Source organism: Castor canadensis, chromosome 8 (assembly GCF_047511655.1).
Source record: "Castor canadensis chromosome 8, mCasCan1.hap1v2, whole genome shotgun sequence".
NCBI lineage: Eukaryota > Metazoa > Chordata > Mammalia > Rodentia > Castoridae > Castor > Castor canadensis.
Genome location: NC_133393.1, coordinates 19,638,445 through 19,651,447, shown reverse-complemented (window position 1 = coordinate 19,651,447; position 13,003 = coordinate 19,638,445). Strand labels below are relative to the sequence as shown.

Sequence of the window (13,003 nt, the reverse complement as noted above, 5' to 3'; positions counted from 1 at the left end):
CTGACACAAGTTGCCAAGTTGTCTGAAAGTTAATCCTGACTTATACTCCCACCAGCAGTAGCTAAAAATTCCATTTTTACCACCTTGATTATTATTTCTTAAAGCTGTTTCTCAGTTGGAGTGGGAATGTCCACCTGGTCTGAAAAATACCGATTCTAGACCTCTTGGGGCATGTCAAAATCACCTAGGGGGATTTTTTTTTAACAATCATACTTGAGTCAACACCACTCTAAAACTACCAAATTAGACTCTCTGAGGCCATGAGGCATAAATACTTTTCAGAAGCTTCTTAGATGATCTGTAGCCTCTCACATACACTCAGAGCTCTGAGCTTCTCCTAGCCCTTTTGTATTTCTGACTCTTTTGAGTCTAACAGCAACCTCTTAAGATAAAGAGGGCAGGTACTCTGATCCTGTTTGGACCTCTCAGAGAGGTTATACAATTTGCTGGAGCCATACTGTGACCCATCCTGCCTACCTTACCCACTGCGTAGCAGGGGCAGGTGTGAAAAATCTATGGCGTTACCCAGCAGCTGGAGGCATTGAACCAGGGGCTGCCTGATTTGATAAGGCTCCGGGTCCTGCCAGGGTGGGACCACAGGACCTCCAGCTTAATCAGTAAGGACATGGTTAAGGCTGTGCAATCTTGGGGTTATTTAAACCTTACAATGAAGGAAAGCCATTCCAAAATTTGTCTTTTTTTTTTTTTTTTTTTTTTTTAGCAGTACTGGGGTTTGAACTCACAGTCTCATGCTTATTAGGCAGGTGCTCTACCACTTGAGCCATTCCACCAGCCCAAAATTTGTCTTTTTAAAAAAGACATTCAACCACCACCTGCACACAACTCATGTTTTTGTTTTAGTGCATGCTCTCCCAGTTCTTTTCTTGTGCATACTTCCATATGTATTTACATATCGTATATTGTTTTTTATTAATCTTTTTTTATGCCCCATTTAAATAAATGTGTCTTTTTTGTTAGTTTTGTTTGTAAAAGTAATGTATCACATTGCAGAAGTTTTGGAAAAATAAACAAAATCAAACACCACCTCCCCAACAAACCCCCCATTCTAACTTGTGGGTTCTAAGTATTTTGCATTGTTCCTTTTATTGATGTATTTTATTATAGTTGTAATAATAGTATATGTGCACATTTATTGTATACTCTATTAAATTTATTTCCATGTTGTTTTATATTCGTATCGCATTCATTGAGTGAATGGACCATTATTTATTATTTGGGGACATGAAAGTTGTCCTCAGAAGGCAAACTCACCTCACTTTTGCCCTCAGGAAGTTTTTCACAATCCACCTTCAGGAGCCAGCATGCCAAAGTCAGGGTGGAACATATCAGTTGCCCCATTGCCTGTTGGTAATCAAGGAAACTTAGAAGTGCTGTTTAGGTTGTTCTCATTAGGGCCCTTACCTTCAGTCCCAGAAGGACTGGCACATTGAGAGATAGAATGGGTGGGATAGGGGTGGTTCTTCCTTAGGGTACTCCTATCAGAACACCTGCTTTCAGCTGTCTATCTTGAGAGGGATGTGGGGAAGCTGGCAGAGGCCCAAAGGTAAATAACAAGAGCAGTTTCTCATGAGAAGAGGCCCTCTGGGACAGGTAGAGGAATTAAGCCTGCTCTGTCTCTAGAGAAGGCTGCTTCCTCTGTAGGTTTCCAGGTCTCTCTGGTCTTTGTGCTGAGAGATTATCAGCTCTGGAAGCAGGGGCTCTGTAGGAGGCTGCTGGAAGCAGAGGCCCGTGCTCTCCTGTCCAAATGTCCGGTTTTAGTCCCAGCCATGGCTTCAGCCAGCTCATGTTTTCCTCTGTCCACTACAGTAGACTTCCCAGCATCAGAAAGAGATTGAAATGAGATGATATGTGTGAATTAGGAGCTCTGGAAATTTAAAAGTGCTGCACAGACCTGGAGAATTACTATCATCTTGCTGTCAGGCATTTTGCTGAGCACCTGCTCTGAGTGGGGCAGGGTGCTGCTGGGTGCTAGGGACAAACTGAACAAGATGGACACAGCCCCTGCTTTTCTGGAGCTTGCTGCCTCAACGATTAGTTCCTCCAGTGGTCCTTGTTTCAACCATGTCATTCTTCCCTCTCCACCAACCCTCCAAACTTAGTCTTTTTATCTTCTCTGATCTTACCATGGAGGTGTTCCATCCATATGTGGCACAGGCCAGAATTATAGTCAGACAGGAAGGTGGTGGGAACAGGCTCTGTGACAAGAACTTGAGGGCTTGTCCCTCTTGCCAGTGCCAAGCCTTCATAGCCGTGGTGCCTAGGCAAGGCCTCTGAGCATTTGAAGTGAATTGCAAAGGTTGTGGAGAAAAAAAAAAAAATAGCCTCCACTCTTCTCTTCTAAGGGACATTGAGAGGAAGGGGTTTGCCTAGCTAAGTGACTATCTCACTTTAGTCCTGACAACCCCCCCTCCCTTTGCAGGCTTCTCACTACTTCTTAGCTCCAGGGTCTGGTTGTCCTAGGAGCAAGTTCCCTCACAAGCAGGATTGGTTGGGCAGGCCTAGAGAATTAGGATAATCGAATTGGGGGAAGAAGATTTCCATTTGGGTACTGAGGGTCGTGGAAGATGTTGGCCTCTCCATCATCTTTGGTAGCAGAGCTGAGCCCTTGCATGGCTTAGGTGTGGGGTGCTTTGGCAGCTGATCCTTCAGCAAGGTCCCTGCTTACTCACTCCCCTCCCCCCACTGAGCCCTTGTCTCCCTTCTGCCTCCAGATCATCGATCCCAAGATGCCCCGGGAGGGCCTCCTGCACAATGGCGTCCCCATCCCTGTCCCCCCACTGGATGTGCTGAAGCTGGGAGAGCAGAAGCAGGCAGAGGCTGGAGAGAAGCTCTTCCTTGTCCTCTTCTTTGACAACAAGCGCACCTGGTGAGTGGTGCTGCCAAGGGACCACCCCATGTGAGGGGAAGGGCCTTGCCTGCCAGCTGGTGGCCAAGCACTTGCATGTTTGTAGTGACTTGAGTGTCCTAATGACGCTGGCTTATATTGTGTCTAGTAATGGGGCTGCCGATGGACTCCCTTAGAAGCGCTCTGAGGTGGAGATTTGTTTCAGGGGGCTTCCTGGGGAACCTCAAAAAGAAGGCTGTATCTGGGTAGAGGAAAAAGTTGAATTGCAGCACACTTGAAGCAGAGACTCTGGGGAGCTCAGGACAGGTGTTGGGAGTTGAGACTTTGTACCCTTAGCCAGCTAATGATTGAATGCTGGGGAAGGGTGTGACCTTGGTGAGGCTGCTGCCAGGGTGGATGATTTCCTGGAGAGGGACTCAGCTGAGAGCCTGTCCCTACCACCACTCCCAGTAGCTGAGGGAGAACATGTCTCAGTCCCGAGGGCGTCTATGCAGTGTGGTGTCCTCTACAAAGGACTCGCCCCTGGTTTATGGCCACCTGTAGATGTCTCAGCACCAGTGGAGAGTCCTGTCACCTCTGCTTCTATAGAATGAAGAGGTAGAACTGGGTGGTAAAAATAATGACAGCAGTAGCTGCTACTCTGTGCCTTTATGCAAATTGTTTCACATACATAAATCTCACTTAATCTCACTTAAATCTTAATCCCCTCACAGTCCATTTTTTATATAAGGAAGCTGAGGCTCAGAAAGCCAAGACTCATTCCATGTGTAGTGGTACATGTCTGTAGTTCCTCCTCAGGAGGCTGAGGCAGGAGGATTGCAAGTGCTCAAAGGCCAGCCTGGGCTACATAGTCTCAGAAAAACAAAACAAAGCCCCTGAAGAAAAAGAAAAGAAAGCCAAGACTCCATTGTCAGAACTGGGATGCAAAACAAGATCTGGTTCCAAAGGCTGTGCCTTTAGCCATGTGTTAGATTCACCTGGGAGCTTTAAAGACAGACACAGACAGACACACACACATACACACACACACTCTCTCATTCACTCACTTCCTCTCTCTCTGCAGGCCCCAAAGAGATCCATGGATTTCTGGTATCAGTGACACTTGGAGCCATGGCTCCCTAATTCCCAAAGGCAGGGTGAAGCTCTGAGCCCTCCAGGGTTACTCAGTTCAGCCTCTGAGATGGCAAATGGGTCTCTCCTGGCTCCAGGGCTCTGCCATCCCTCAGCAGAGGGAGGGCCCAGGGAAGGACCAGCTGTCAGAAAAGTCCCATTCTGCATTCTGTCTCCCTGACCCTGCACACACCATACTTACTGTGTTCTTCTGCCTGGTTCTTGGTGACTTCTGTGGAGTGTTCCAGTTTGTCCTGTCCCCTGTCCTTGGCCTTGTTTGTCCTAGGCAAGTAGGCCCAGAGGAGCCCCTGTAGGATCTACCACAGCCCAATGTTTAAAATGTGCTTGCATTTCAGGCAGTGGCTTCCTAGGGACAAAGTTCTGCCACTGGGTGTGGAAGACACTGTGGACAAGCTCAAGATGCTGGAAGGCCGCAAGACCAGCATCCGAAAGTCGGTACAGGTGGCCTATGACCGCGCAATGATCCACCTGAGCCGAGTCCGGGGGCCCCACTCCTTTGTCACCTCCAGCTACCTGTAAGGGAGGGGTTGGGCCTGCATCTGCCCTGACTCACCTTCGTCCCATGGGGCACAGAAGCCTCTTCTGCCCCAGCCACATGTGTGGCTGGTAGGTGTCCACTTATGGCAGGCCAGGGACTGGACGATATCCCCATTAAGGACAAGGCCCGTTTTGACCAATCACATGGTTCCCCTGGAGGGCCTGCTGTGTGCCAAAAACTCCCACCCAAGGACCCTTGGGATATTCCACTGAAGAACCACTTAGAAGTAGAAACAGCTGTGGGGCCCAGCCGAGGAGCTGGACCTGACCAAGAAGACTAGAGGTCCTGGACTCTGTCCGCCTCCCAGCTAACCACATCTCAGGGCCGGTGAGGTTCTGATATGGATCCCAGAGATGCTGTGGGTGTGCCAGGGTCCCTTGGGGAACCCCACTGAGCTACCCCTCTTCCTTTTGTCACCCATTCTCTTCCTTCCTCTCTTTCACACCCAAGCCCAGGCTTTCCTTTACCACATCGCTTTCCTTACTTTCTTGTGCCAAACTGATAGAAATATCACCAAATTGGTCTTTTTCTTTAATGTCTTAGTCCCCTTTTGGCCAGCTGCTATGCTAGGTATGTCCCTGCCGGCTCTCCAGGACCCAGACAGGTGACAGCCTACTCTGCGAGGTTCCTGTCCACCAGCATGCCCTCCCCATAGCCCTAGATCTGTAGTTCTGCTGCTGACGTACTAGGCCCAGTTGTGTGCACATGTGCAGTAGATGGAGTGGATCCTCCTATCCCCTGCCTTTCTCACTGTGAGGCAGGCTGAGGCTGAGAGTGGGCTCCCACCAGCAGAGCACTGCCATCTGTCCACGTGAATGTTGAGGGTAGTTGGGGTGGAGCACGCCCTTTAGCTGGGTATCCTCTTGCTACACTCCTCCTCTCCTCTCCTGGGCTTTTTTTCTGCAACTGCAGCGTCAGGCCTTATTCCACCACCACTGCATGGTAGCGTCTCCAACATCCTGCGTGCACTCTGCCTGCCCAGCTCTGCTGCTCCTGCTTCCCTGACCAGGGAATGCAGCCTTTTATTTCACACCCTGTCTCCTTCCCTCTTCCTCCACTTCCTCCCCACCTTCACCTTCTCAAAATGGAAGGGAAAAAACTGTGAATGAGGAATGCTGACCGACAAACCAACGCAACTTTCAGAGGCTTCGATGTCTCTTCTCTGGACATTCTTTTTCACCTCTTAAGCACCAAAGTCGCAGGCCAGGTTGCAGGCCACTGATCGCCATGTTGATTTTTAACTTGACGTTCTTTTTAATTGTTTTAAATTTTTCGTAGGGGAGTTCTGGGCAAAACAAAGTCACTGGGGAGATCACTGCCATTTTTACACACTCAACTTTTTAAAATTACAACCAACCACATACCAACTTCTTAACACATTTGGGACACGAGCCAGCGTTTAAAAGGGAACCAACAAAACTCCATAGCATAAAGGATGGGATTTGGGATTTTGTACAGTGATAACAATATGACACATGGCAAGGGAAGGACATGGTGTATATAACTGTAAGATACTGTTCTAAATTATTCAGGCCTATACTTTCCATTACTGGAGCCCTCCGTTGTGTGGCCACTCAGTGTGGTTTATTTAAAGGAACCAACTCATCCCCTCTCCCCAGATAGTTGGTCAGCTGTGGACTCTGTGACCTTTGTCTAAACCTGTGTTGTAAGATCTCGGGTCTCTCTCTCTCTCTCTCTCTCTCTCTCTCTCTCTCTCTCTCTCCCCCCCCCCCTTTCTCTCCCTTTCTCTCTCTTTCTTTCCCCCAACACTTTCTCCTCTTAATCTGTTTTTCAGTCTCTTTGAATCTTCAGTCTCTCTGAGTCTCATTTTTTAAAATGCTCTTTTAGAACAGGAAATGGCTCAGATCCTGCTGTGGCATGGGGCCTACGTGTCTCTGTCGCGTCTGCTGTGAAGCACATGATGCTCTATTTATTGTAGAAAGTGACTTTATTTGCTTTCTAGAATTCTTTATAACAGATGGTATAAGAGGTAATAAACAGAGAAAAATCTATGCCTGTAAAGAATACAAAAGTTAATTTTACCTACTATAATATGACTGTCGGAAACTTATTTTCTCTTTGAGAAATAAATGTTCCAATGGGCCACAGTTACTATCCTGTGTTTGTTGTGATCACTGGGCCTCTCCACTACTGCCTACCACTTCCTCAAAAGACTGGACCATTAGAAGTGGGCTTGTCTGACTGGAGAGGGCTCTGTCTGTCTCTTCAACCTCTGGGAAGGGTAGGAAAATGAGCTCTGACTTTGTTTCCCCCAAACAGTGCCCTTTTCCCCAAAATAGTGCCACTTAGGAGCTGTAGAAGGTCCAACTCACTTCCCACACCTTGGCATCTCTGTGGCCATGTTCCTTTAGGAGTTCTGTTCCTTTAGGAGCCACATACATGGTTCTTTGAGCATCTCTAGCACCTCTTTACCAAGGTTGTTGCATTTGAGACTAGGAATCTCAAATTTCCTTTGCCAGTGTTGCTGTTTGGTTCTGTAGATGGATCACTGGGACCCTGGATAACACAAACCTGATTCCTTTTCGATCTGAAAGGGATCCTTGACCCTGTCTGGCCTTCATTTTACAGAAACCAGGACCCAGACCAGTAAGATTAAATAAGACTTAACCAAGATCAGCCAGCTAAGAAATGGTGACTGAATCCTGGGATGGGGATCTGGTCAAGGCTTTCTGTGGACTCCATACCACATTAAGGCTGCTCATCACTTGTGTTTGGAAAGAGACATCAGGACGAGCAGAAGCAGAGAGAGTTCCCAGGGACAGGCTGCTAGGTTGCAGCCTTCCCTATCCCATCCTCTCTGGTTAAGTCTGGCTTCTGTGCTTCTAGAGTGGTGGACACAGGTCTCAGGTCACACTAGTGTGTGAAAGTTCTCAATGTGGCAAAATACTGACAGACTGCCTCCAATGTGCTGATGACTCTTGTATCACATGCTGTGGGTACACAGGTACACACAGTGGTCTGAGGCACTTGACCTGATACATAAGACGGCAGATAACCCTAAATGAAGACCATATGAGGGACCCCGATGTGGAGGAGTTTGGAAGAGAGATGTTTGGGGAGTAATGAAAGCTTTCAGAAGGAAGAAGCAATTAACTCAAACCTTGAAAACTGAGCTTAAAAATCTTTCCTACGAGTTGTATTTTGAATTACGTAGGCAATTACAAAATATTAGAGTGCAATTATAAAGCCATCCTGGAAAGTACTTGGGAAATAAAGGAAAAAAAAGCCAGATGGGTGGTATTTTAACAGGCCGAAGAGGTATAGCCATGGAGCCACTTGGCCAAGCCCTGGTTTAGGAAGTTCTTGTGTACATTGCAACTCCAGTCACTGAGTGACAGCCCACTTGGCTAGATACTAGTAAGGCGGTAAGGTGATCTGTTCCTCACTGGCTGTGTGACCTTGAGTATGACAGTCACTTCTCTGAGCCACTCTGAGACTGACGTAATAAAGGACCCTGGAGCCAGGGCCAGGCATCCATTGAAGGATTTGAATTGGAGAGAGCGTGGCCACTGCTTGGCTTCAGAATGAAAAGGCAGGGGCATTGAGACAGCTTTGCTGGGTGGCTAGAGGGATGAGTGAGTGGTTTGGGAAGAAAGAGGAAGAGTTTAATTTGGGGTGAGTTTATGTTGCCTATGGAACATCAGAAAAAAAACTCCAGCCAGCAGATGAGAGTTGGGCCTGGAGTTCAAGAGAAAGATAGGACCAGGTGGCAGTGAAAGGGGGGCACTAGAGCCCCCCAAGGCAGAAAGCAGAGTGGTCAAGGAGAGAGGAGGCTGAAGGATAGACCTGAGGAAAGTCCCAGATGTCTAAAGAAGACAGTGACAGTGTCCTCAGAGGTGTCTGGTCTTTGGGGGAGTGTGGTAGGTATAGAAGGCTGGGCCCTAGGCTCTTTCCACAGGTGGAGGGGAGAGGGGCGGGGTAGAGGCACTGAGCATCACAAAACAGGAAAAGGGGACATTGGACCAGAACCAGGAACCCGGCCCTTCCTTCTCTCCACAGACCTGCAGACCTACTTAGAGCCCTGGAGGACAGCAAAGTGTCCCAATCCAAACATGATGGCGCTCCAAGACAGAGCTGAGAAGCCAGGTGGGGGGAGCATGAGCCGTGGGACTCCACTTACATGACGGTGAAGAACAGGCACAGTTTGTGGAGCAGGGGCAGGGACTGGGAAGGGGCGTGAGGCACCTCGGTGCCACTGGAAGTATTCTGCATTTTGACCTGGGCGAAAGTTTCACGGATGGATATAAATGCAAAAATTCAAGGAGACTTAACTTAAAGGTTTGTGCACCTGAACTACTATATGTAAAGTTGTATCTGAAAAAAAAAAACCAAACTGTATGCATGTATGTCCCCTCGCATTAGTAATGTATGAGAATTCATTTTAAAAAACTGCTGGGGGTGTAGCTGAAGTGGGAGAGCACTTGCCTAGCATGTGCAAAGCCCTGGGTTCAATCCCCAGTACTGCTCTGCCCAAAAAAAGTCAATCAAAGTTTAGTGCCTCACACCCAGGCTAACCACTGGGCTCCTGTACTTGCCGTCAAAGGAATGTTGTCCCCCTAGGAGTGACCGTTCATCCCTGATGCTGCTGGCTGTGCCTGAGGGCAGAGAGGGTGAACTTCTTTGAACTACACAGAATTGTAAGGTCATTTGGTGCCTCCTTACTCATGGATGTTTACATATGGGGCAAAATATGGTCTAGGATGTATTTCCATGAAAATGTACCCAAGAGCAAAGTTGGTGGGGATGAAGCTACATTGTGCCCATCTAATTGCTGGCTCATGCCTAGAATCCTACTTGGGAGGCTGAGTTCAGGAGGATTGTGGTTTGAGGCCACCCCTGGCAAATATATTGTTCTTGAGACTCCATCTCCAAAATAACCAGAGCAAAATGGACTGGAGGTGTGGCTCAAGTGGTAAAGCACCAGCTTTGGAAAGGCAAAGGCCTAGGTTCAAACTCCAGTCCCCCCACCAAAAATGCTGAGGTGACTACAAATTATTTTAACACAAAGAAAAACAACAATAAGCAGTATTTAGTTTAGTCCAGCTTACAAGTGAGGAAGACCCAGACAAGCAGAGGAGCTGTCTAAAATACAAGCACTATCTAGAAAAAAAGAAGCAACCATGAGGGAATTTCTGGGAGTTAGAATAAGGGTAGTCCTCACTTTCTCCTTTGCACTTAAAAAAACTTAGATAGCAAAGAACACATTTTATAATCTTTCATGACCAGCTTAGATAATTCTCCAGGGAAGTGTGAAGCCAGAAGGAGGATGGGTCCCCTGGGTCCATGCAGGCCACACTTCTGCCCATCAGGAGCAATTAACCGTGCCTCCACAATACAGCCTGTATATTCCCCAAAGGGGCAACAGACAGCCAAGAGGATGAGGAGGGACGTAAGAGTGAGGTGAGGTAAGGAGTTTGAAGCTGCTTCCAGCCAGCCTGAGGTGCCCAGCAAAGGACACACAATGCTCTTTGGAAATAACACAATGACCTGAAATTTGGGGACAATTAGATTTTCTACTCCCTGTAGCCTCTGGGTTCTGGAGCCTCTTGAGCGTTAAAATTGTAAAGAGTGTGTGTGTGTGTGCTTCCCTTCTGTCCACCCCAATTTACCCTCTTGGAAGGGCAAACTGAAGGATACCCCGGGTGTCAAGACGAAGGCAGAGCACCCTGCCTTGTGCACGCAGTGTACGCACTCCTCCCTTACTGCTCTCCCCACAGTGAGATAGAAACATCTTCCTCACCTTTTTAAGAAGCCATGCCCAGCCCGGCGCCGGTGGCTCACGCCTGTAATCCTAGCTACTCAGGAGGCAGAGATCAGGAGGATTGTGGTTCAAAGCCAGCCCAGGCAAATAGTTCTTGACACCCTATCTCAACAAAACCCTTCACCACAAGGGCTGGTGGAGTGGCTCAAGATGCAGGCCCTGAGTTCAAGCCCCAGTACTGGAAAAAAATCTCAAAAAAAAAAAAAAAGTGTCATTATTGACACTATTGCCTTTTGTCATTGTTAAGCAGTTTTCCATGGGACACTTGTCCCAATTTCCATCCGGGGTCATTATGAATAACACTGCTATGAACATTCTTGTACACGCCATTTGGAGGTCATAAACTGTCATTGCTCTTCGTGTATCCCCAGAAGTGGCCTTGCTAGGTCACAGGGCACATACATGTTACGAGTTAGTTGATTCTGCCAGTGTCCCCAGGTGGTTCAGTTTACACCCCCAGCACCATAGGTCCACAGCAGTGGCCAGAGCCTGGTTCCACGCCCACGTCAACACGAAACCCATGGCTGTTGCTCTAGATCTGCTTCATGGACGGCTTGCATTGTTCTGTTGTGTGGCAGGCCTTGCCAAGGTGCTTTTCAACTGGGAATCCCCAACTGAGGGGACAGGTAGGGAGCAAAGCTGCCCTGTGGGGATGCCTGCTCGTCGGGCTTAGAGGCCAGGAGTGTGTGCGTGCGTGCACCCCTCAGCACACAGGGCCACCCAGATCCCTGCACCTCCTGCTCATCCCTGCCCGCTGTGCTCTGGGGGACACCAGCCTCTGGAACTTCTGTCCTCAAGCCTCTGCATGTCACCACCACACACCGATGCCCGAAATTTCACCATCGGCACTTCATGTTTTTACCTCCCAAGGCCATGATCCCTGAGTCACACAGTGACCTCAGTCAGAGCAGGCCTGTTTCCCTTTAAATGATTGGTATGAGCGAAGGACAGTAGGTTCTGATGAGGCAATGCAGCAAGGACACTGGGGCCTCGGGGGACTGACCTCAGGGCCATAGATCACTCTTCAGAGGAGGAGGGAGGCGCATTCAAAGGAATCCCACAGATCAGGGTGAGAAGGTCAGAGATAAGAAGATAGGGTCAGGAAGGGTCAGGGAAAGAGCCAGGGGCCACCCTAGTCACTGTCCTTAGACTCAAAGCATCAACTAGGATGGGGTGGGGCCTGGAAGGTCTAGGGAGGGGTGAGCGTGCAGGTGTCCTGGGCTGAGGAGGGACTTGTTCCCGCACCACCCCGTGCCCCCGGGGCATTCCCAGGGACAGCCAGAGCTAGGACCAGGACTTAGCTCCTGTCCTCACCCTCTCACGTCTTCACTTTTCTCTTCTTCTTCCCTTTTGTCTCCTTCTCTGTCTTCTCTCTTCGAATTCTATCACTTTTAATTTCAATTGGTTTATGGAAGGTTTCCTTCCTTGTCCTCAGCCTTCCGGTTCCCCTCTGTAGACATGACCCATTCGACCAGCTGCATAGGGACCTTTGCAGACGTGCTCTAGTGTGAAACTGTGTGTGTGTCCTTCTGTACAAATGGCAGCACACTCACAAGGTTCTAGATCACACTCTAAAATTTCGTTTGTATTAAATACTGAGCAGACATAAAAATAGCAGTTATAAAATGTATACATCATTTTTTACATTTTTGTTAGCATATGTCAATAGCACAAGGGGTTTCTTTGTGACAGCTTCATAGATGCGCACGGCATACTCTGAGCAAGTTCAGGGCCGCTACTATATTCCGGTAGCCCACCCTCCTCTCCACTCTTAAACTGCTTTGATGAGTTTCGTCATGCTATCTCATATGTGTGTATGTAACATACTTTGGTAAATGCATATAAGTTTTTAAATCATGCCAGGCGCTGGTGGCTCACGCCTGTAATCCTAGCTACCCAGAAAGGCAGAGATCAGAAGGATCTCAGTTCGAAGCCAGCCCAGGCAAATAGTTTGCAAGATCCTACCTGGATAGAACCTATCAGGAGAAAGGGCAGGTGGAGTGGCTGAAGGCGCCCGGCTCACTTTGCACTTCTATGGAGGGTTCCATTGTACGCAGTCAACGTGATTGATTTCTCATTGCAGTCTGGGGACATTGGATTGCTTTCAGGGTTTGCTTGTGGAAATTCATGCACTGGCGAAAATGCCCTTAATTGTTGCTCTAGGTGTGTGGGGGGAAGGTAAGACTTTCTGTCTGTCGTGGTGCAGTGTCCCGCGGAATGCACTGTCAGCTTCAGTAGCTGTTTTCCAAAGTGGCTGTAACCATCCGCACTCCGCCAGCAGTCACAAAGTTCCCCTTGGTCAGGTTCTAATTTGCCAGGTGGACTCACCTGGCAAATGTGGTAAGTCGGGGTGGTCCCTCCTCCCCAGTCCTGGCCCGAAAGCTTCCATCACAGGACGTGCTCCTGACTGCATCCCAGTTCCTGAGTGACAGGCACTGAGGTGGCTCTCAGGCCTCACACCAACCCTGAGGGACAGACAGCAAGAGGCTCTGCGCCTGGGGTGCACGTGGAGGGGAGGGTGTGGAGGGTGGTACCCAGGGGCCTCTCAGACATTTACTGTGGCCCTGTGCCCAGCGCCTTTTCAGCAAATTCCTTGAATTCCTGGATCCTAGGGTCAGAACCTCCTCTGCCCCATACTCAGCAGGGTGGCCCTGTCCTGTTTGCTCAGGCCACTTCTTCTCTAGGA

The 13,003-nt window shown here is 48.7% G+C and overlaps 1 protein-coding gene across 4 annotated transcripts in view; it reads left to right on the top strand.

Annotated features, from left to right (window-relative positions):
- The window catches only part of Brpf3 (bromodomain and PHD finger containing 3), a 32,914-nt gene extending 26,266 nt beyond the window's left edge, over positions 1 to 6,648 (top strand). For 2 of the 4 annotated variants that reach the window (XM_020168903.2, XM_020168902.2), the window contains exons 12-13: positions 2,733 to 2,887; positions 4,333 to 6,648. In XM_020168903.2, coding sequence (XP_020024492.2) covers positions 2,733 to 2,887; positions 4,333 to 4,516 — 339 coding nt within the window. In that variant the 3' untranslated portion in view covers positions 4,517 to 6,648. Of the gene's footprint in view, positions 1 to 2,732; positions 2,888 to 4,332 lie in introns of those variants that run through there. The other 2 variants (XM_074082330.1, XR_002212735.2) reach the window with 2 other exon arrangements.
- Positions 6,649 to 13,003: the final 6,355 nt, after the last annotated feature.